We start from the raw sequence: 25,787 nt of genomic DNA, 5'->3' as shown, positions 1-25,787 counted from the left end.
TCTATCCCTTGAGTGATGAACATATGAAACATGGAAAGTGAAAGACAAGAGTACTCATTCAAGTGTCATGTTTACTACAGACAGAAACTGAGCAACAGCACAGGGTGTAAAGGCTGAATGGAGAGTCAAATAAAGGAAACAGCAGTGCAGCTGGGACCAAGGTCCATGAAATCTCGAGGAGGAATAAAACAAAGATAGCTACAGATCATATACACCAAATTATACACAGTTAGCTTTTAACTGCAACACTCATCTGATACAGTTACAATTATAGTGGCTGTAAGGATCAATTTTGCCTTTTCCCAGACAATCATGTCTGAAGTGGAGACAGTTATAGATTGCTAATACATGGAGTGATGCAAAAATGGTACAGTTCTCCTCATTCTCCTTCACCTCTCTTGTTAGGAGCTCAGCTTGCAGAGGATGGCAGTGTCTGTACAGGTTCTGTACAGTTCTCCATCTTCTCTAGCCTAATAGCCTATTCACAGTGGCGATAGCATGTTGCAGCCTATTTTCTGCCCAAGGACATCACTATATTTTTGCAGCACTTCTATTAACTGAGAACATGTGGATCTTCCTGACAGAACTTTGGAAACCCGATGGGATGGAGAGATCATTTGTGTCTTTAAAGCAGCTTGGCCATAGAGATAGCCATCTTACTGCCAATCCTATGAATCTCATTGTCATATCCTGGGCTGCTTCTTTTACAATACTGAATAAATGAAAATGAACCAGTTTTAAAAATAACTAAAAGATGTTCATATAGCCACATTCTTGACATGTAAAATAATGTTAAAATAGAATGGCTCTTAGCTGCTATTTCATTACTCTATTGTTTCTGCTTCTTCACACATGCGAGTTTTCTGCCTCCCATTCCTTCTCCCCATCATCAGCCCTGCTACAAATGGAGACTGCAGCTCATGAGACAGCTGAATAATACAAGCCAAACAGAGTTCACAGAATGATCAAAAACTGAACTGGCACCATGATAAGAAAGAAGCTAACCAGAGGCTAGGTGTGTGTCAACAGCAAGGGGCAGTTAAATAAATCACAAGAAAGGATTCTTCCAGAATGGTCAAAAGAAGGATGACTTCTCGCGATAGACCTGCTTGGAGTTTTCTGGTTATTGTATTCTCCACATCCACTCATAGTGTTCTTTTTTGTACTGTCTGTAATCAGCTCTTCTAAAGGTTTCTTAAAACTGCAGTATGCTCCTATGGTATGAAGTGCAAATTTTCTCCTGATTTTTGTTTTAAAAATCTTGGAGATATAGTGCTATAGTGCCATTTTACCGACGCACTATAGCTGTTTTGAAAGAATATGACCCCCCCCCCCCCGGCCGCAATATATGTCTGAATGATAAAGAAACCTACTCAAGGGTGGGGATGAAATCTTGAAGATGGTTCTAGCAACTGCCAGAAAGAGTAGTTTGGGACAAGAGAAACACTGGATATTAAAGAACTCAAAGACTACAGCAACAAAGGAGCCCAAGACTTAGCATTTATATAAATAAAAACATAATGACATTTATATATCTAGTGTTCAAAGCATTTAATACATATTGTGTCAGTAATATTTAAGCAACCTTTGTAGTATGCCAGCTCTTATAATGAAGCATGACATGAATCACAGAATTTTAGAATCTGATTTTGGAAGTTAGCTAGTACAGATCCCTGTTTGTTGCAGAAATCTTGCAACCCATTTTTTATTAATTGCCTGAGTCCCATTTCTGGGAGAAAGGACGAATACAAATGCAAGCAATAAATTAGCTACAGCATTCCTGGCAGATGATAATTTAGCCTCTGTTTAAATACCTGCAGTGAAGGAGAGCATACAGCATCCCAAGGGAGTCTGTGCCATTATCAAAGAGTTCTTACCATTACGAAACTTTTCACAATGTCTAGAGGAAATCTGCTTTCTTGGAACTTCCTTTCATTTACTCCAGTCCTCCTTTCTGAAGCAAAATTCACTTACCAGCAGCCCCTTTTCCATTCCCAACAACCACCAGAGCACTAACAGATCTTTTTCTTCCTTCCTTGGCTGTCATGTTAAATACACTTTTCAACTGAAAAAGAAAACAATGCAAAGTCTTATATTGGCTGCTTATTAAAAGAAGAAAAAGGAGAGAGAGAGAGAGAGAGAGAGAGGAGAATTTTAAAAAAGGAGGTAACCATTGGATTAGAATACATTTTAGCTTTTACATTAAGAACAACCTGATGCTACCAGTTTGAAATAAGCATCTATCATTTTTTAGTTCTGCCTGCCTGGTCAGTTTGTTCAAAAGCTGGTTGTGTGTGGTGGTGGTGGGAAGGTGCTGGTAAGGGGAAGATGCAAATGTTTGGGACTTTCTTAGAGTGGAATGGAGATCTATTTAGCCTTGTAAGTACATGCTGAATCTCCATTATACAAAATACTTGTCATCAGAAGTATTTTGGAGTGTTTTTAGATTTTGGAATACTTGTATTTGTATATATGTGCATAATAAGTAATATTGTAGGTGGGACCCAGGTCTAAACACAAAATTAATTTGTTTCAGCTATACCTTATACACACAGCCTAAAGGTAATTTTATACAATATCGGTGCATGAAACAAAGTTTGTGTACAAAGGTTTCATTATCTCAGCCACCTATGTTTTTGATTTTTGGAGTTAAGGGAGACTCAACCTATACAGTGGTACCCCGGGTTACGAAAATAATCCGTTCCGCGGCGCCCTTCGTAACCCGAAATCTTTTGCAAGCCGAAAAAGCCATAGGCGCTAGCGCTGGAAGCCGCGATTTGGTGCGAAAAAGCGCCGAAAAGCACCAAATTTTTTTTCGTAAGCCGAAAAAAAAAAACGTAACCCGGAACAGTTTTTTCCTATAGAATTTTTTCGTATCCCGGAAATTTCGTAACGCGGTGCTTTCGTATCCCGGGGTACCACTGTATTGGACTTTATTTCTGCTAAGGTTTAAATTATAATAATAATAAATAATAATAAAATCTTTATTTATATTTCCCCCCTCTCCCCATGGATCAAGGCGGGAGTACATCAGATAAAATCACTATTACAATAAGCACAAATTTATCTAAAATTACAACAATCAATTAATAAGACAAAATTTAATAAAACTGAGACAAATCCATACCTATATATGAGTAATGGAGGTAAAGTGTTACCTAGGTTCAGTTATGGTGGATGAAATGGATAGGCCCGCCGGAAGACATCTGTCTTAAGTGCCTTCTTAAAAGCATCTAGGGTGTTAATATGATGGATCTCTTCCGGTAGGTTGTTCCAAAGTCTGGGGGCAGCAGCAGTAAATGTTCTATCATAGGTCGATTTCAGTCTGATTTTTGGGTACTCTAATTATTGGATATCTTTGGAATTGTATGAGTGCTTTAGAGATGTATATATTTGGATTAGCTGTGATTAACACTGTATACTGTGTTTACATACTGGCATTATTTTCGTATTTGTAGCTGCCTGCATTATCTTTTGTACAGTCACATTTACTGTCATTAAAAAGTACTTCTGGATCCATCTCTACAATTGTCATCTCAAGTAGATGTGATGGCCAGGAGTGCTTGGTACCAGCTTCGGCTGATACGCCAACTGCGTCTACCGGGACCAAAAGGACCTTGAAGCAGTGGTACATGCGTTGGTAATTTCTCGTTTCGATTTCTGTAATGTGCTCTACTTGGGGCTACCCTTATACAGTGGTACCTCGGGATACGAAATACCCAGGTTACGAAATTTTCGGGATACGAAAAAATCCCATAGGAAATCATTGTTCCGGGTTACGAATGTTTTTTCGGGATACGAAGAAAATTTTTGGTGCTTTTTTCGGCTTTTTCGCACGAAACGCGGCTTTTCCCCATTAGCGCCTATGGCAATTCGGCTTACGAAGGCTTTTCGGGTTACGAAAGCGGCCGCGGAACGAATTAATTTCGTAACCCGAGGCACCCAAGTTTGGAAGCTTAAATTGGTTCAAAATGCAGCAGCCAGATTGGTCACCAGAACATCTAGGTTTGACCATATAACACTTCTGTTGAAATCTCTTCACTGGCTGCCAATCAGCTTTCGGGTGCAGTACAAGGTGTTGGTTATTACCTTTAAAGCCCTACATGGCTCGGGCCTGAGTTACTTGCGGGAATGCCTCTCCCTACATATTCTGTCTCGCACACTCAGCACATCTGGGAAGAATTTGTTGGAATATTATAACACTAGATTAACTACAACTTCCTATAGAGCATTTACTGCCGCAGCCCCTAAATTGTGGAATAGTCTACCGGAAGAGATCCGTCTTATTAAGGACTTTAAGGAGGCACTTAAGATGGATCTTTTCTGGTGGACCTATCCACCTGATTTCGTATAAGAGACCTTGATCAATGGTCCACTTGACTATGACAGTATGACTGAAAAATTTTCTGATGATTGGATTTTAAGGAACTAATAGGAATGGGTAATTCAGTATTAGTGTTTTATAGATTGTCTTTTAGAATTGAATTATGTTGTTATAATGATGTAATCTCACTTCGATCCTTAGGAGAGGCGAGAAATATAAATAAAAATTATTATTATTATTATTATTATGATAATAGAGGAGAAACATAGTCAAAGCGGCGAGTGGATGTAATAATGCATGCAGCTTAATGCTGGACAGAAATCAACAGACGGAAGTGAGAGAGAGGAAGCCCTACAAGAAGAAGGTTACAGTAATCTAATCACGAGACCACCAAGGCGTGGACCAGGGTCTTGGTAGTAGAGGCTGAGAGAAATGGATGGATTTTAGCAATATTGTAGAGAAAGAATCTACAAGGCTTTGGCTGTAGCCTGGATCTGGGTGATTCATGACAGAGAAGAATAAAAAACAAAACCAAGACTATGGGCTTCCTAGCATGAAGCATTTCTGATGCTCCCAAGATTGCTGTTCAACTAATGTGTCGCAAATGAATTTGTGCACAATATGGTGAATACTGGCACAGAAACCAAAAACAAACAAATAGATGAACATTGCTGGGAATATACTGCTTACAAAACTGCTATACAGTATACACACATATATCCCATATTGTCTCTATGGACCACACAGTCCTCCTTTGTAGTGCCAAAAAGATAAATTAGCCACCTTGGATCCCATCCCAGGAGAAAGGAGAGATATAAATATAATCAATCAATCAATCAATCAATCAATCAGTTTGCAGTAGACAGGTGCTTATCACAATTTTCTGTTAATAATACTAATACTAATAGGTTTTATTTATATACCGCCCAATCACTGGGAATCCGAGCGGTTTACAATAGAGGGGATAACAGACAGTTCCCTGCCCACAGGCTTCCAATCTAAAAGACACGACACAAAAGGAGAAGGGAATGGTGAGGGGGGGAGGGAATCAGGTCCAGCATTCTTCTCTCCCTCTGAGGCCTGGACCAAGGCAGATGGACCGGAGGGAGGGCTCTTCTTCTTCAGGCTAGCCCCTGATGGAACTGGGCCAGCCTACTCTCTCCCTGTTGTTTTGAGTTGTCCCAGCTTCACCATACTCATAAAGATAACTTAATGCTGATGCTGTTGATCACATCCTCACCATACCTGCACTTTAATAGAACTGCAGATTCATAGAATAATACAGTTGGAAAAGACCACAAGGGCCATCTAGTCCAACCCCTTGCCATGCAGAAACTCACAATCAAAGCATTCCCAATAGATGGCCATCCAGCCTCTGTTCAAAGACCTCCAAAGAAGGAGACTCCACTGCACTCCAAGAGACTGTGTTCCACTGTTGGATAGCTCTTACTGTCAGGAAGTTCCTCCTAATGTTGAGGTGGACTCTCTTTTCTTGGAGCTTGCATCCATTGTTCCGGGTCCTGTTCTCTGGAGCAGCAGAAAACAAGCTTGCTCCCTCCTCAATATGGCAGCCCTTCAAATATTTAAACAGGGCTATCATATCACCTCTTAACTGTTTCTTCTCCAGACTAAACATACCCAGCTCCTTAAGTCTCTCCTCATAGGGCATGGTTTCCAGATCTTTTATCATTTTGGTCACGCTCCTCTGGACACACTCCAGCTTGTCAATATCCTTTTTGAACTGTGGAGCCTAGAACTGGAGACAGTATTCCATCTCTGATCTTAGGACAGTGGTCCTTGAACAAAAGAAATGTGAAGGGAATATTGGAAAGAGAAACAGCTGATTTGGAACATATACACAAACGCCAATCCATGGTTTGAACAGAGAAAATGGCTTCCTGGAACACTACACATAATGTAGCATTGCTTAACACCTCAGCCTCATGAGGATGCTCTGCGCCAAGTGATCACATCTCCTCTCTAGTTCCCAGCCTGCAAACAACATATTCCAATACTCCTTCCACCATTCTTATGCTCATCCACCTATACTGGCCTTAGACATCTTTCCTCCTGCCTTTGTCCCTCAACAACCATAGTTAAAACTGAACTTGTTACCCCATCACTATATCCACAAGTTCTGCAGTTCTATGGCTATTCATACAGTCTGATTATAAGGGTCCTTACTCGGCACCAATTCACTCTGTGCACCTGAGGAAGAAGACCCAAGTCTACAAAAGCTTATGCTACAACTTCTTTCACTCAGTCTCAAAGATGCTGCAACTTCCCTTTGCTAATGAATCTATTTAAATTAGTCTATTTTAAACAGTTTTGAACAATTAAAATTAATATTATTGAATGTGAAATCGAAGGCTTTCATGGCTGGCATCCATAGTTTTTTGTGGGTTTTTCAGGCTATGTGGCCATGTTCTGGAAAAGTTTATTCCTGACATTTCGCCGGCATCTGTGGCTGGCATCTTCAGAGAATGCTGACCTGGAAGAGAGTGGGTGTATACACACACACACACACACACTCACACACACACACACAGAGTGTGATCCTGGGTGATACATATTATTGTATGTTGAGATCCTGAGATCTTTGGATATAGGGTGGGATTGATACATATATACCTATATATCTATACAGCAAGCTCCTGGAATCCTCTGGGGTTTGGTTCCAGGAACCCCTATGGATACCAAAATCAGCTGATGCTAAAACCCGGTTATATACAACGGAGTAGTAAAATCATGTCCCTTATACAAAATGGCAAAATCAAGGTTTGCATTTTGGAATTTTAGAAAAAACAAATTTTCAAGCTGTGGATGCAGAATCCCTGGATACAGACGACTGATTGCTTATATACACACCTCCCACACATCTGAATTATTTAATGAAGAAAGTTGGCTTGTGGGTGATTGTGCATGTTTGTGTGTGAAAAAGCTATATGCTCTGGAGGATTCTAGGTGCTGTAATCTGCCAAAATAAACTTTGTGAGCTTTAAATCAAAACCTAAACTCCACTATGTTTTTAAATATTATATACAAGCAAAATTCTCAGCAAATCTCTTTATAGCATACTTTGGATAAAATCTTAGAGGGTTGCCAAAAGAGCTAGATAGAATTACCACAAAGAGGATGTCAGGATCAAAGACAGACAGTTGGCCATCTATGTTTTAGATAAAGGATAATATCTCGTTTTAGAGAAGCACCACACAGCTTGGAGCTATAGTCCCACAGAATTGGAGGACACGAGGATGGGGAAGGCTGTTTTAGTCGGTGGAGTTTAACCAGATGGCTCAGTGGTATCTTTCCAATTCCTAGGGTTTTCTGAGAAGAGACTTCTTAATCACCTTTTGAATTTCCTGCACTTCCCACAGTGATCTTTTCCACAACATGAAGTGATGATATCCTGAGTCTTTTAGACTATGCCACGGTCATCTATTTTCAAGTGCAGAGCAAGCTTCATTTTCCACCTCTTCCAGACCTGAACACTTCCGAGACAGCAAGGATAACTGATTATCAGCAATGCACAATATCAAGACCAGAGTCTGCTCATAGCAACAGAAAGCTGTGAGCAATAACTCAATCGCTCAGATGACAGGGGTACACTCTCAGTTTCAATTATATTGGCCAAGCTGCTTAGCAGCATGCCGTAGCAACCATATCTGTAAGTTAACCACCCACTCCTTGATACACGTAAAGAGAGAATACTATGTGATATTATGATTCCATGTTTCTAAGCTTACCTTGAGGCAATCAAAACATTACATAATGTCTAAATATATGCCAAGATATAAATTTGGTTATACACAGTTTGGGTTTGTTTGTTTTTTTAAATGAGGGAAATAACCTTTAAAAAAAAGGAAGAAAGGAAATATCAACATGAGGAGGATTTCAGCAGATACTATCAGTTAACTGTTACAAGTGAAGTCCACTGCAAAATCATTGTTGTTCCAACAAGAGCACAGCTGAGTCAACAAAAATGAGAATTATTGGAGAGTCAGCATTCCATTTTCTTCGATAATGTATCTGTACAACCCAGATCCATGGGAAGTCTGGCTTTTATTATTAATAAGCCTTTCCTCTTTCATTTGCCAGAATTTACTTGTAGGTTTCAGAATTGCAAATGCTTATCTGTGGGACTAAAACAGCCTTTGAAGACCAGAGAAAGGGTGTTTTTTTAAAAGAAAAAAATATTGCTGCTTATATAGACACATACGATGTTCTCATATATTAGGAAGGAAAAGAACACAAGAACAAATTTTCACAAACTCAGGAGCAGACCAAAGCATTATGTGCTCCACAGCACAAATCCCTCTCTCTTAATTATAGTTAAGATTTACATCAATTGAAAGTTAATTGTGGTTAATGTCAACCAAGTTTCTCACCTAAATCCAGTTTTGAAGGTCAGGAAATCCCCATGAAGAAAAATTCCTGCCAATTGTAACCCCAATTAAGGCAGATGAGACAGAATCCGTAATACAGGAGGGCTGAGAAGACACAGTTTCATGGCCTGCTCTTCGCCTCTTAATTATGGGTTAACAAGTGGCAACCCAAAGAAAAAACAACACTCACCCTGTATGCTATGATGTTAGGGTTTATAAGGAATAAAAGTTTCCTTATTCCAGAAGGTGGCAACAGCAGCACATGGAAACAAGTCAGCCAAGAAGTGGAGATCCAAGAAAAAACAAAAGCCAGAATTACCCTTGTCAGCTGTTTCTGTGCAGCACTGAAGGGAAATGTGCCCAGTCACCCATCACAATGAGAGCTATCACATCTCTCTTAAAACTCTGTAAAGGCCTTTCAAGCCTGATAATGTGCACAGGCAGCTATGGACTGTTACTACATCAAGAATCCTGACATCAAACAATGCAATTTTTTTTTCACCTACTGAGTACTGGCAGTTATTTCCTCCCCCTTCCCCATTTTGAAGAAGAAGAAAGCAGCTGAAGTCTATAATTGCCTTGCAGAGTAATTCAGAATTTGCAAATTCTGTACATATGGAAACATGTTTATTTGGCCTCTTTTTGAAAAATCCAATGATACCCATTTAAACTAGACTTACTGCTTGGTAAATCAGCCCATGACTGTACCTTGAGGGGAGAGCAGAAGGGAAACAGCTTGAAATGTACAACAAAACAGTTGTTGTCCACAAAATATGGGTACAATTCTGAGAAATGCAGGTTTCATTCAAGGGGAAAAAGGAAATCAGAAGCAGGTTTGGCTAGGACTGAAACCATGCAGGGCACATCTGCAAAATGCTTGTTTGCTGAGAAGAACTTGTGTGCATGAACTCCATGTGTCTCACTGGCCTCCCATCAGCATTCCATGCTGGGGCACATACTGGAGTTCACTACTTATTCATACCTTCATTCATGCCACTGTAGGAGCCCTGGTGGTTAAACACCTGTACCATAGCCACTCACTCACAAATCATAAGGTGGTGAGATCAATACCAGTCAGGGCTCTGGCTTAACTCAGGCTTGCATCCTTCTGAGGTCGCTAAAATGAGTACCCAGCCTGTTGGGGGCAATTAGCTTACAGTTGTAAACCACTTAGAGACTGCTTAGGCAATATGAAGTGATATATAAATGAAGCTGCTATTGCTATTGCTATTTCTCTTGGACAAACAGCTGACACAAAATCCTTAAGGCTAAGACTACACTAATGCAACAGAACCATGATTAGTCTTCCTGTTTTGTTTCTTAAAAGGTAAAGGGCATGTCTACAGTGGTGCCTCGGGTTACGAAATTAATTCGTTCCGTGGCACCGTTCGTAACCCGAAAAGCCTTCGTAAGCCGAATTGCCATAGGCGCTAATGGGGAAAAGCCGCGATTCCGTGCGAAAAAGCCGAAAAAAGCACCAAAAGTTTTTTCGTAACCCGAAAAAACATTCGTAACCCGGAACAATGTTTTCCTATGGGATTTTTTCGTATCCCGAAAATTTCGTAACCTGGGTACAGTATTTCGTATCCCGAGGTACCACTGTATTAACCTTTCCTCCTGCATCCTTGTTTCTCCAATTTAAATAACTCCTCAGCTGCTATATTTTAGTAAAATTAGTAGTGTAACTGAAATCAGGAAAAAAGTGCGAGAGGTTTAAAATGTCATGTAAAATACCTCCCCACCCTCAAAATTATTAGCCTGCAACATTTTCACTTGTCTATTTTATAGGATGGCAGGTGGAGGACAGACCAAGCAGAACAAAGCTAGATTCTTTTGTTAGCAAAAGGTGAACAGAAAGCACTGCTCTGTTTATTTGCTTGCCTAGGTTAAAAAACTAGTTTAGCTACAAAGTATTCTGTGCCTCTGCAGTCCGTCCATTTCTTTCTGTGCTGGGAATATAAAAATTGTTCCTGACATGTCCAGTAGACACACAGCAAGTCACTGACAGAGGGCATAGGTTCCCCTGTTCCTTCACCATCAGCTTGCTCCATTTCTGCTAGACACACATGAAGTTTGCCTATACAGCAAAGCAGGCAGGAGTAGGAAGGAATGTTCCTTCCTTCTACCACCAGCTTTTAAAAAACCTTCTGTGCTGGATGAATGGAAGGGAGCTTTCACTGCCTGCATACCCAGCATGGAAATGCACCTGTGCCATCAGCCCACTGGTATGCTGAGAAGTGAGGCAGAGGCTTCCTCTCTTTCCTTCCTTGCAACTGCTAGATTTCTGCAATTGCTGAAGGAAAGACCAATCACTCTGTCACTTTCCGAACACCCTGCATTTCCCACAATGGGCAGGCAAAGAGCAAAGCATTCACATTCATAGAATCAGAGTTGGAAGAGGCCCCATGGGCCATCAGATCCAACCCCCTGTTCAATGTAGGATCTTCAGCTACAGCATCCCCAGAAAGTATCTGTCCGGCCTCTTTTGAAGAGAAACAGACCCATCGCCTCTAAGGCAACTGGTTCCATTGCCGAGCCACTCTCACTGTCAAGAATTTCCTTCTAATGTTCAAATGAAATCTACCCTCTTGTAACATAAAACCGTCCAACCTAGTTCTACCCTCTGAGGCAGCAGAGAACAAGCTTGCACCCTCCTCTTTGTGGCAGCCCTTGAGGTATTTAAAAGAGTGATCATGTCATCTCTCAGTCTTCTCTTCATCGAGCTGAACATGCCTAGCTTCTTCAATGGACAGAAATAAATGCTCCTCTTGAGATCCAAGTTGCCATCTGTCCTTGTCGGTTGCTGCAGCCCTGATTTGGCTAGGAAAGGAGCGGCATTGTGCTGCCCCTTTGGGGCAGTTTGTCAAGTTCCTATATCACTGTTACTGGAGAGCTACTTGAAAATCTCCTAAAATCATACCTGAGTTGGCTTTTAACTCAATGCAAAAGCATGTATCGAGTCTTCTTTCTCTGTACCGTGCGTTCCACTTACTGCAGTTCAGCACATGCAGGTCTATACTCTTATACCTGTTGATTTCACCAACTCTGAAATGAACTTTTGGTCACTACATGAACAACTGCACCCCCAAATTTTCTTCTTTCAATGAACATGCTTCCTCTGGAGGAACAAGTTCATTGGGTTCACTCCTTGGCTATATTCTAGTCCCACTGAAAATAGGGCTTTGGTTACTTGGAACATCTTCACTTTGTCTCAATGACTATTAGTCACAAACATCATCTACGTGATAGTTGTTGTATCTTGTCTATATATACATGAATGTATGTGGGTGAACAAACAAAGGGCAGGGTATTTATAAACTACTACAGACCAAGCCAAAGAGGGATTTTCATGTGTTGCAAAGCAGCTGAGCTGCTGTACATCATGACAGTTCCAGGGGTTTATGTAACTAAGGGGGGATACAGATGGGCAGAAAGGGGTGGCCAGACGCTGCCCCTTTATGCCCCTGATGGAGGCTGAAGCTGACAAATGCTGAGGCTTCTGTGAGGCATAAAAAGAACCTGCTCCTGGTGTGTTCTTTTTCCGCCGCTCTCCTGAGCCTTTTGTCCCATGCCAGCGCAAAGTGCCGGTCTGTACTGGGCCTAAGTTGGAACCTAAAGATGGTTGTGGTATACTGGCTACATCAAAACTGTCCTACAGTTTGTTAACAGAAGGAAGAACAAACTTATTTTCTTCCTGGATGGCTTTCCTTTGGCAAGAGCTGCAACAACAAAAAAAGGGAAATAAAACATATTAATACTGACACTTAATCATGCTGCAACTGCTACCCTGTCAACCCAAAAGAAAAAGAGACAGAAATTATTCCATTTATACTTTGACAGGACAAGATGTACATCCCTAAGATGCTCCAGGCTACATGCTATTTTACATTATATGTTTTGTCCAGTTCCAGTCCATGAAAACTCTCAAAGCCAATGGTATACAGTTACAGACACCAATCATTTTCAACACATACCTTATTTGGACTGAAATTTAGTGCTATTTGTGGGTGTGGCTGAAGTCAAGAAGGTTAAATAATACATGTTAGAAGAGAGGGGCACCTCACCATTTTTTGCATCACTCTATCATGTAATCTTTACAATATAGTGGAATCCAAGAAAATAGATTCACAAACATACAAGATGCTTATTAGAAATGAACTTTCATTACTGAGAAGACTTACAGTCTTAAAAAGAAACAACATGTATGCTCCATGCTCAGATGGAAAAGCAGAGGAAACTTGGGTGCCAAGGAATGCCAACTTCATGTTTGCCTCTGGCAAGAGGGTAGTCTTTCAACAGCAAAGCAGATCCTGCATCTTTAGGAAACTCCTTTCATCTGCCCTTGAACAAAATCCCCTGGGGCTTGTTACAAGCTTTTATTCGACATTGGTATACTTGCTATTCATTAAGTTTGGCTCTCTCATTTGAATGGTGTTTAAATTGCTAGCTCTGCAATTTTGTACATAGCTACTCAGCACAGCTTTTATGATACAGTCAGAGCGATTCAAAAATATTTTAGGGACTCAAGGACAGGCCAAATACTCCACACAACAATCTACCTGTATACAAACAAAAATCTAGCTGTACAAAATTAGAGACAAGTTAGTACAGCTATTAAAATATAAACACACACACACACACACAAAACAGTCCTAATGAGAAGAAATGAGTATCTTGTTGCATCAGCAAGACATGCTAATCAGTATTTACAAAATGATAGCATTAGGAGTAATTGTTCATATAACACTAGTAACCCTGCACTGGCATTTTTGTTCTCAAAGGGGTTTCGTCTACAGTATAATTAATTTTCAGGGAAATACTGATTAGCGTAGGCCAAGATTCTAGTATTCTTATACTACCCTTTTCCTTGCTAACAGCAAGGAAAACAAGTAAATGAAAGGAAAACACAAAGAGAGATAATCATGTGCAACCAGCCTATCTCTATTAACTAGTCCAACTTTAAGCAATCAGGTGTTCTCCAGATGTGTTCCACTAAAACTGCCATCACAACCAGCTAGCACTGCCAATGAGGATACAGGCTGCGGAATATGGTTGTTGTAGTCCAACACATTTGGAGGATGTTGGGTTGGACAAACCATAGGCACACATATGTATGAATATGTTTTCCAAAAGCTTTGCTTGCTCTCACACAAATTGTCAGGATTCCACATGGCTTGCTGTTGCTTGTAAGTAGCATCGTTACTGGTATGGTCTTTGAAAAACGCTGTTATGCTCTTCAACACCATAGAAACCAAAAGAAAATTGCATGCCTCCCACTGTTCTGAAAAGCACAGTGCTTATTTAAATCTAATGAAATTGCCATAGAGTACAGTACCAAATTGGGGGGAAGACATGGTGTAGTAACAGGCATCATTACTGCTTCATATAATCAAATAGATTTTGCTTTGGTACAAAACTGTAAACTTAACAGCTCGGTTTTGTACCATGTATGAAGATAGAGCAAATATTCTTACAGGTACACCTCACAACTAGATGAGAATCAAGTCCTTGCCCTTGCAAAAAACACAGCTACTTTCATAAAATGCCAAAAGATTTTCCTCTGAAAATCAAATTAAGTCCTCTGATGGAGGCTGAGCAGAAAAATATGTTCTCTGTTTTGATCCATTTTATCCTTGCGGCTTCTACCTGGAGGCAGGGGTAGGAAAAATGAAGCTGGGGGAAAATAAGGCCATCCCAAGTTCCAATTAAAAAAATAATGGCACAAAAAGAGTCTGAAAACACCTCCTGCAGCGGTGGTTTCCTTAAACCACCTTTAAATCCCTTTCAAACTGATTTTCTGGCTGAAAATTGGCCCCAAACCAAGGAAGTGAGAAACAGAAGTAGATTTCTAGTCACTTCCAGGACTGATTTTCAGCCAACTGTTGTCTGAAAATCAGGAGGAATGGCCTCTGTGGGTGCATGTGGGTGGAAATTTAGGGCATTTGTCTACACTATAAATTCAAACCTATTTAACTGCCAAGACTCATTGATACAGGGGTGCATAGAAAGTATATCTGGATATCCTAGTAAATTTCCTGGTGATCTGCAGTAAATGGGCAAAGATTTCTGTCTCATAGTTGCTTAAAAACAGTATGCACAGAGATTTTGTAGCACCTTTCAGAGTGGAAGACATTGTAACTTAAGCTTTCGCAGACTTGGTCTATTTCCTCAGATGCATGGAGTGAACTGTTGCCCAGGAAGAACCTTTATAATCAAACTATGAGATAGCCACAAAAACAATAGCAATAACACTGGATAAATTATGTTTTACAATTTGGCATCTCACTAGCATTTAGCAATTTAAAATGAGGCTTGTAATGATGGGGGCTTTACTTTTTAATATCCATTTTTGAGCTGTTTAATCCAGTCAGCATTGTTTACATTATTACAATGTGTGTTTTTTTTTAAATCTTGTTGAGAGTTGCCCTGAGTCCCAGCCATGGGAGAAAAGCAGGGTATAGCTCAAATAAATAAAGAGATGTAATATTGCTGCTGGACCACAAGCTAGATGGATAGACTCAATGAGGGAGGTCACAAGTATGAATTTACAGGACTTAAGCAGAGCAGTAAAGAACACAAGGGCCTTGGAGAGGCCTCATCTGCAGGACTGCCATGAGAAGTAGTCCACCTGAGGGAAGTTAACAATAATGATAACAACAATGCTTCTGAAAGGCTCAAGGTAACCAGGAATGGATTTCTGGGTGGGAGAGCTATAAACCCAGTCTTTTGGTATTGAAAACAAACTACTGGGACAAGGAGTCTTCAAATTTACAGTATATGGTTTCTAAATGAGCTTCCAGTAGCTGGATCTTGCAGCTCTAGGGAACAAAAGGCAGATCTCACAAATATTTTATCTGTCCTGCTCTCCCCTATGGCAATAGTTTTATGATGGGGTTGGGCACTTCAGAATTCTTTGCACACGACTATCTGCTTCACTCCATAGATGGCGATACTGCAGTTAAACTAGCATCAAACTATAGGTTGCGTCTCCCTCATCCAAAATGCTTGGGACCACATGTGTTCTGGATGGATTTATTTATTTATTTGGATTTTGGAATACCTATATTTGCATATATGTTCGTAATGAGATATCTTAAAGATAGGACCCAAGTCTCAACACAAAATTCATTTATATTGTCATGTACACCTTATACACATAGCCTGAAGGTCATTTTATACAATATTTTACATAATTTTGTTCATGAAACAAAGTTTGTGTACACTGAACTATGAGAAAGCAAAGTGAAAAACATTTTCACTATCTCACTTATAAGACAGGTTTTGGGTTTTAGAATATTTTGGATTTTGGAATAATGAATAAGGGAGACTCAACCTGTACCTGAAATGTGGAGTGTACAACTATCTTCTTCCACGAGTTCAAATCCTCTTGAAAGGCTATTCTTTCAAGATATCGTTTGCCCAACAGTGTATGCCTGAAAAACATTTTCATCCTGCTCTTTGATAATCGTCAGCTCTCTGCACCCATGGATTCTTTATCCACATTCAACCATTCACAACATGAAAATATTTTAAAAATAACTCCAAAAAGGAAAACCTTGATTTTGCCATGTTATATAAGGGACACCATTTTATTATGCCAGTGTATTTAACAGAGCAGCCATGGATTTTGATATCCACAGGGTGTCCTGAAAGCAGATCCCAATGGGTACCCAGGACCCACTGTACACAAATATATGACTATACTATCTCAAACACAATGAGAATATTGACTTTTGTGGACAGAAGTGGTAGTGAAATAAAACACTAGTATTATCTTCATTATTTTCTCAACCCCAGATCAGTATCTGCATGGATACCAGGCTTTCTAAAAACACCCAGAATAGAGATGATTTAGGGTCCACTTTGAAGGATTAAAAGGAGAGGCCGGATTAAGGCTGCTCATCCAGGGAAAAACAAGGCCAAGGCCCAAGTGTCTATTTACATAGCTGAATGAGAACAAAGACAATTTTACTAATTAACTAATGTACAGATGAGAGGGTGGAACTAGTTTTAATCATGTTTAGTGCATATGCACTGAAATCAATGGGACATAATCATCATGACCACAGCTTGGAAAAGTTACTTTTTTGAACTTGAGCACCCAGAATCCCCCAGGCAGCATAGTGGGGGTTTGGAAGTTATTAAAAAATGTAACCTCCACAACACTGATCACAGCTAACTTGAGTCTCATTTCAATGGTTTTACTCTAAATGTGGCAAGTTCAGTCCTGTGTCCCTCCATCATTAACTGCATTTCAACTTGTCTCACTTGACTTGCTGCTTGCTAGAACTGCCACTCTTGTTGCTTGTTTAGAAAATGACAACTGGCCCTTTCAAGACTGCCATTAATCATAATTGCCACTTGCTTAGAACAGCTATAAGCTTACAATAGCTCAAAGGGGGAAAGCCTAATTGTCTGTACAGAATCCAGTGAGGACAGCAGTGTAGGCATATTGTCTGGGGATGATGGTTGCTGTAGTCTAATTCATCTGGAAGGACTGGTTTAGGTGAATTACTGCTTGCTCATAAGTGATTAGCAAACATTCTAGGCTGCTAACCAAACTTGCCAGTTGCTTTGAATGCCCACTAATGAAATTGGCAGCGGAAGCAGCTACTCCATTATATATGAGGAGATCTGTCACTTTCGATTATTATTTGAAATGAAATGTGCAGTCATCTTAATGATGAAGCAATACTGTCCAAAACATCTCTTACACATATTTTTTTCCCAGATTGGGGGGGAAAATCCAATCATTAACATGCAAATAAAAATCTGTTTCTCTCCATGTAGGCACTTACAAACAAAAAGGAGGCTTCCTTGTCCAAAGTACTTCACAGTGACTCTATCGAAGCTAATTTGCAATAAAATATGCTTGAGGATTTGTCCCGAACAGCCTGGTCATTACAGAACTTCTTGGTTGTGAACTTCTGAGAATCCTACAACTTCTAAAGCAGTGGTTCCCAACCTTTTCTATGCCCTACACCCTTTGGAAATGTTTGGTTAATGTGCGTACCCCCGACAAACCTAATATCACATTTGAAGATGAAGAAGTCTAATTTCTCATTTTAAAACTGCAAATTGAACTACATACAATACTGTGGGTGAACTAATTGAACTTAAAAAATAAGCTTTTAACTCAGCACATAAAATGGCAATTTAAATTGAGCAATTAGATTCTAATTTATTCAGGAAAAAATGGCTAACAATTGTAAATTGTAAAATCCTCTCCTTTTAATTAAATAAACACCGAGACTACCATCTACACAACACAGCCACCTACTACCACTTGTCAAGGCACACTGAAAGCTGGCTGAATTATATCATGACTCAAGGACATAAACCACTCTTTGTTGTACACCCTGAAATTCCATCTTACAATCCTTGTTGGTATGGGCACCCCACATTGGGAACCCCTGTTTTGAAGAAATAATCAGGAGGAAAGGTAGCCTCTTGCTTCCTTGCCCACAACATTAAGAAACAGCTCTTAACTTTGCTTACCTCTCACCTTCCATTTCAAAAGCAGATTCTTTATACCTTTGCTCTCACACATTGGCTGGAGGCACCATGTTCATTCACTGGATTCCAAAGCAGGAGGTGTCATGCCAGGTGAGACCAGCTCTCTAGTCCCTTAAGGGCCTCAGCATTTTTCTAAACCTTCTCAAAGATCACTCAGATGGTGTTGAAAAAGTGAGAGAAGGATTGTCTGTATGGCTATTATCAATGCTCTTCTCTGTGTTATTTATTTACTTGCTATATTTATATTTGGCTTTTCCTCCAAGGAGCAGATGGCTCTTTTTCTCTTTATAATTCTCACAATAGCCCTCTATGGTAGACTAGGGTAACAGACAATGACTCTCAGGCTACATCCGCACTGCAGAAATAATCCTGGCAGACACCACTTTAACTTTCATGGCTCAATGCTATGGAATCCTGGGAATTATAGGGCCAGTACATACTGGCCTTTCAGGCGCCCTCGTCATGTGCAAGGGTTGCCTGGGGGCATAGAGCCCACACGCCCCGCAACCCTTGCATATGATGAGGACGTAACAATGGTGGTGCCGTGTTTACATGGGCACCAGCATTGTTATGTAAGTGCTGTGCGACATCCGCACGGCACCGCGCGGCATTTATGCAACGAGTGCACCAGTGGCACACTTGTTACGCCACCGTTGCAGCTTCAAAAGAACCCACTTTTTGCAGGTTCTTTTTCCGCCAGCGGGTGGCTGAGGCTTCCCTCCGACAGAAAACCAAGCGCCAGCAGGCTGCCCTTTTTGGGCGGTCTGTACCGTGCCATAGTTTGTTTTGGGACTAGAGCTCTCTTACAGATGTTTCCCAAAATAGCACTGAGCCACGGCAATAAAAATTGTGTTAACTTGGATTACAGTATTTCTGCAGTGAGGATGCAGCCTCGGTTAGCTTCACCACCAAGTGGTGAACCTAGGTCTTCCCTCAGTTTTAGTCCAACACACAAACTACATCACAGTGCTTTCTTCTCCCTCAGACACAACCACAACCATGTTTTTTCTACTTCTAAAAGGTGAGGGAGAGAGTGGGAATTTCTCCTTTTCTCTTGCTTACAGAGCTTTTCCCCTTCAGGAAAACATATTGGGATGAAGGGGGAAGAGGGGAAAAGATCTGCAAGGACAAGGAGGTGACTTCCCTTACACGTGTTCCTGTGCGTCCATCCTTTGTGTTGAGATGGGACATATTATTAGATTGTAACATCCATGAGCCCTTGTCTGAAGAGCCAATAGGGAGGGATGATAGCAGAGGCAACCCAACAAAACCTGGAGGGCCACATCCTCTGAATCCCTCTCCTATTTACTATCACTTATGACTGTGAGACAAATGTTCTGTACAGTGGGGTGATGTTGGCAGAAGAGAATGGTGTGGCAATGCAGGTCATTCAAATTCAGCAAATCAGCTGCCGTTGCTTGCTCTAACATGGCTTATGCTAACAAATTTATATTTAAATCCAACTGCTAGTCTCACCACAGTAGATGGAATGAATCAATTAACTTACGTAATCACAAACTTACAAAGTCCCCATTGATTCAGTGGGTCTACTGTAACTGAGACTGGAAACACCTATTAAGACATTAAGCACTCTTTAAAACCCAGCATTTAAATTAATTGATATTTCTGAATGTTGCCTTTTCCAGAAATAGCTAAAATGCAACTGGAAAACAGTGATGCTGTTTTAAAATTCAAATTTTTGCCTACATGGTATGGTGGTTCAGTTTGTTGCTAAGTTCTGTCAGTGAGCATCTCTACCTTTGCCCACTAACAATAAAAGTAATCCAACATCCTAGTGGAAATGCTTTAACACTAGATGCAGTAATTTGCTGACTGCAATTCATAGTTAATTGTGTATAGCACTTAATCTCAAGTTGCTGCTACTACACAGGGGGAAAGAAGTCCTAACATACATTTCAAAGCAACCACTAAAAAAACCAGAGGAAGATATTTTTTGTTGGAAATCTGAAATCTGGTGTATGAGAATGAATACTAACATTAAAGGCAGATCTGCTGGAAATAGAAACACATCACAGTTTACATTTTTAGGTGTATAGTTAAAATTATTGGAAACATGTAAATCATAAAGGAGCTGGGACTGACTGGAGTGTTACTAATGGTAAACTTAGAAGTGATGCTGAATTTGTGTCTAAACAAAGGAATGAAATGACTCATTATACTTTGGCATTCACCAGTGGGACAAACACAAGGCCTCATCACAATAGTTTTTTGTGGGATTTTCAGGCTATGTGGCCGTGTTCTGGAAGAGTTTATTCCTGACATTTTGTCAGCATCTGTGAATAGCATTTTCAGAGAATGCTGGCATGGGAGTTAATGGCGTACATATATATTGGAATAAACATCAGGAATAAACTCTTCCAGAACACAGTTCCATAGCCCGAAAAGCTCACAAAAATATGGATTCTGGCCGTGAAAGCCTTCAACACCTCATCACAATGTTTAATCTTCTGAATGTTCTTAGATATTATTATATTATTAGATCAGCATTTCTCAAAAAGTGTCATTAGCCTTCTCTCCGAACCAACATCCAAACCATTACCAAACCAACAGCCAAACCAACAGCCAATATCCAAACTATTAGCAAGGAATTTCCAAACCAGTCTGTATGTATGATCTGCCATGAGCATATAAACTATTTGTACCAAACTCCATCAACCCCAGATACTTCTGCAGGCTGAGTGGTAGGAGAAGGTCAGCTTCACAACTTTTCAAGACGTCAGACTAGAAGCAGAAGCTGGCATTATGAGAAGGATGGCAGAGAATGATGCAAAATGGGTGCTAGTCCCACATAGGGAGAAGAGCTTATTAAGAGCAAAGGAAGGTAGAAAGGAAGACGAGAGAGAGAACAAAAATGCTAAAAAGTAAGATCATTTGGAAAACCCAAAGATTACTTAATGTTTTGGCTGAAGCAGTGGTATTTCCATCTATCTAATAAAAAAATGGTTAAGAGAGAATGGACTGGAATATTACGATGAAAAATAACATGGTTATTGTTTTATTTAACAATAGGGAGATAAAAATTGCTTTATTCAGAAGCATGACTTTGTGAGTGGAGTAAAAGAAGAAAAAACATAAAACACATTTGGAGAGGAGTCTCTTCTTCTCTTTCAAGTGGTTATAAGAATTGACATCGTGCCTTTGGATAATGGAACAGAAGTATCCCTCTATAAAAAAAGAAATGTTTGCACTCTTTAAATTATATCCAAGAATTTTGCTTTACAATATCAACTACAGCTTCTTTTGAGTCCAATGTGGCAGCACAGCAGGGAAGAGTGAAAATAATGACATATTTTCCTGTGCAATTGTAATATAATTAGAAATCAGAATTCCTCTGGTCTGCTCAGTTCCCATTAATCTCATTATTATGAGAGAGAAAGAAATTGAAACTGAGCACTGGCCTTTACATTTAAAGACACACATCCTTGGGGATTCTTATCTTTCTAAATAAACCTTACCTCAATCACTCTGGAGTCGAAATCTTCATATGTTTCTGTTGATTAAAAGATGTGCATCAGTGTGGTACAAATGAAAATAAATCATTTTCCAAAAATTAGTTTGTAATACAGTACTTATAGCCAGTGTAGTGTTGGGTTATGACCATGGAGACCAGGGTATGAGTTCCTCTACAAGCCATGGAAATCCACTGGGTGACCTTGGGCAAGTCACACTCTCTCAGTCTTAGAGAAAGGAAAAAACAAAGGTTCTCTGAACCAATCTTGCCAAGAGATTGCCATGATAAATGGCAGGAAATCAAACTCTGATCTCCAGAGTGATAGTCCAACACTCAAACCAGTACACCATGCTAGCTCTCTAATACTTATATACTGCCTGTTATAATAAGATTTCTGAACTTTATATCAAACATATATCAAACTACATATGCAGTACAATGTAGTTATCTACATAAAACAATTTTTAAAAACTCTGAAAAAAGAATGGAACCCTCCCTCAACAAACAATGCAAAACCAGAGTAATCATAATCATTGCTGAAGTATCTTCACTGGACATTTAGTTTCAAGCAATTTCTGCCTCACAGACTATGCAAGAGAGACCCTTCTAGGCTTATGGTGCACCACTAAGAAGGTACATCTTTGTGATGTTACCTGGCTGTATTCTTTTGGTTATAAAACCACCCAAAAAGTCTCCATTCGTGACGTTTGGGGACTGAATGGTGCATATAGCAAAGCAAACCTGGTTTGAGATGCTTAGGCCGTGTACATCAACAATAAAACCTTGAATGTGGCTGTAACCTGTGTTGCTGGACCAAACTTTATGCTGGTGTGATTAGGCCCGACTGAAACATGACTAAGCCAAATGGAGCACGGTTACCCATCCAAATGTCCTAAGAGGCTACTGACTCATTCCAAAGGCCACATATGATAGCCTTGGAGCAAGCTTGTTTTCTGCTGCTCCAGAAAACAGGACCCGGAACAAGGGATGCAAGCTATAGGAAAAGAGATTCCACCTAAACATTAAGACAAACCTCCTGAGACTAAGGGCTGTTCGACAGTGCAACACGTTCCCTTGGAGTGTAGTGCAGTCTCCTTCCTTAGAGGTCTTTAAAGAGAGACTGGATGGCCATCTTTTGGGGATGCTTTGGTTGGGAGTTCCTGCATGGCAGAGGGTTGGACTGGATGGCCCTTGTAGTCTCTTCAAACTTTGATTCTATGATTCTTTGTGTGCTTCCGCACAACAATAATCTTATTCCAAATCTAATCTCTTTTTTGATAAAATTTCCAGCTTGTTAGATGAAGGGAATGCTGTGGATATAGTACATCTTGATTTCAGTAAGGCCTTTGACAAGGTTCTTGTAACAAGCTTGTAAGGATTTGTAACTGGTTGACCACCAGAACCCAAAAGGTGATCAAAAATACCTCCTTTTCATCTTGGGAAGAAGTGACCAGTGGCGTCCCACAGGGCTCTGTCCTGGGCCCAGTGCTATTTAACATCTTTATCAATGATTTGGATGACAGAATTGAGGGCATACTTATCAAATTTGCAAATGACACAAAATTAGGAAAAGTAGCTAACACTCCAGAGGACAGGATCAAAATTCAAAACTACCTGAATGGACTAGAAAGCTGGGCCAAAGCTAACAAAATGAATTTCAACATGGAAAAATGTACGGTACTGCATTTAGGGCAGAAAAATGAAATGCACATATATAGGATGGGCAGCACCTGGCTGAATGAGACTACATGTGAAAGAGATCTGGGAGTCCTAATAAACTACAGGTTGAACATGAGTCAACAGTGTGATGCGGCAACTAACAAGGCCAATGCGATTTTAGGCTGCATCAATAGAAGTACAGTGGTACCTCGGGATACGAAATACCCAGGTTACGAAATTTTCGGGATACGAAAAAATCCCATAAGAAATAATTGTTCCGGGTTACGAATGTTTTTTCGGGTTACGAAAAAACTTTTGGTGCTTTTCGGCGCTATTTTACACGGAATCGCGGCTTTTCCCCATTAGCGCCTATGGCATTTCGGCTTGCGAAGGCTTTTCGGGTTACGAAAGCGGCCGCGGAACGAATTACTTTCGTAACCCGAGGCACCACTGTATAGTGTTTAGATCAAGGGAAGTAATAGTGCTACTCTATTCTGCTTTGGTCAGGCCCCACCTGGAATACAGTGTTACCCCGGGTTACGAAAATAATTCGTTCCGCCGCCGCTTTCGTAACCCGAAAGGCTTTCGCAAGCCGAAACCCCATAGGCGCTAATGGGGAAAAGCCGCGATTTGGTGCGAAAAAGCGCCAAAAAGCACCAAAAAATTTTTCGTAACCCGAAATAACCTTCGTAACCCGGAACAGTTTTTTTCAATTGGATTTTTTCGTAACCCGGAAATTTCGTAAGGCGGCGCATTCGTATCCCGGGGTAACACTGTATTGTGTCCAGTTCTGGGCACCACAATTCAATAAGGATGTTCAGAAACTGGAGCGTGTCCAAAGGAGGGCAACTAAAATGGTGAAGGGTCTGGAAACCATGCCCTCTGAAAAATGACTTAGAGAACTGGGGGTGTTTAGCATGGAGAAGAGGAGGTTAAGAGGTGAATATGATAGCCCTGTTTAAATACTTAAAGGGATGTCATACTGAGGAGGGAGCAAGTTTGTTTTCTGCTGCTCCAGAGACACGGAACAATGGATGCAAGCTACAGGAAAGAGATTCTACCTTAACATTATGAGGAACCTCTTGACAGTAAGGGCTGTTCGACAGTAGAACACACTCCCTCAGAGTGTGGTGGAGTCTTCCTCCTTGAAGGTATTCAAGCAGAGGCTGGATGGCCATCTGTTGGGTATGCTTTGATTGAGATTTCCTGCATAGCAGGGGGTTGGACTGGATGGCCTTTGTGGTCTCTTCCAACTCTATGATTCCATGATCCATATTGAGGAGGGAGCTAACTTGTTTTCTGCTGCTCCAGAGAACAGGACCCAGAACAATGGATGCAAGCTACAGGAAAAGAGATTCTACCTCAACATTAGGAAGAACTTCTTTGACAGTAAGGGCTGTTCGACAATGGAACAAACTACCTCAGAGTGTAGTGTCCTTCTTTAGAGGTCTTTAAACAGAGGCTGGATGGCCATCTGTCGGGGATGCTTTGATTTCTTGTATGGCAGGGGGTTGGACTGGATGGCCCTTGGGGTATCTTCCAACTCTACGATTCTATGATTCAATGTGATTATGCTGCTGGTTTTCCACAAAACTGTACAAACAGAACCAGCACATGTAGCAATAAATAATACTGAATCAGATGGAATACTTACACTAGAAGTGGAAAATGATGGCCTTCTGGATGGTTCTAGAGTATAATTTCCATCAGTCCTAACGACTACAATCCATGGGGAGGGATGATGGAAGTTATAGTAAAAATACTATCTAGAGGTACACAGTTGACCATCCAATCATTCCTGTTGTTATATGCCTTCAAATCAACTGTAACTTTGGCAACCACATCACAGGGTATTCTTGGCCAGATTTATTCAGTAGACGTTTGTCTTCTTTAAAGCTGAGAGTGACTTGGCCAAGTAACCCTGAGTTCCATGGTTGAGCTAAGATTTGAAACCTGGTCTCCCAGGATCCTAGTCCAACTTTCAAGCCCCTATGTCAAGCTGGCTCTTCACCATCCTATCAACCTCTTTTAAACAACTATTTCCATTCTATAGTGCAGAAAAAAATTTCTTGCTCCAACAACTTACAAGCTCAATAGATGTGGGAGAAAACAACAGAAAGAAAGGAGAAATGGAAGAGATGAAGAATGTAAGGAGATTGGGAGGCATTTTTAAAAAATCAAATGGAAATGTGGTGACAGGGATGAAGTCCAAATGATGTTCCTTTTTATTTCCAAAAACTTTGAAATATATTTTAATGGGCATCCCATGTTATGAAGCAGATTGTGTATGGGTGATGAAACTTTTGGCAAAATTTTGATATCCTTCCTTGCACGCACTGTTGGCCAAAGGAATGTGTAAGCTGACTGAACAATAATGCATAGATCACAGAGTATTTTGATACTAACAGGAGCAGCCAGGCTATAAATGGGT

General features: G+C 40.4%; 1 protein-coding gene across 1 annotated transcript in view; it reads right to left on the bottom strand.

Annotated features, from left to right (window-relative positions):
- The window catches only part of MRPS5 (mitochondrial ribosomal protein S5), a 68,572-nt gene that overhangs the window by 24,532 nt on the left and 18,253 nt on the right, over positions 1–25,787 (bottom strand). The window contains exons 5-6 of the mRNA XM_042462912.1: positions 21,702–21,736; positions 1,975–2,065 (exon numbers count right to left, since the gene is read on the bottom strand). Of these exons, the coding sequence (XP_042318846.1) occupies positions 1,975–2,065; positions 21,702–21,736 (126 nt within the window). The remainder of the gene's footprint in view (positions 1–1,974; positions 2,066–21,701; positions 21,737–25,787) is intronic.

Source organism: Sceloporus undulatus, chromosome 1 (assembly GCF_019175285.1).
Source record: "Sceloporus undulatus isolate JIND9_A2432 ecotype Alabama chromosome 1, SceUnd_v1.1, whole genome shotgun sequence".
Classification (NCBI taxonomy): Eukaryota; Metazoa; Chordata; class Lepidosauria; order Squamata; family Phrynosomatidae; genus Sceloporus; species Sceloporus undulatus.
The sequence above is the reverse complement of the archived record's forward strand: the minus strand, read 5'-3'. Positions and strand labels throughout refer to the sequence as shown.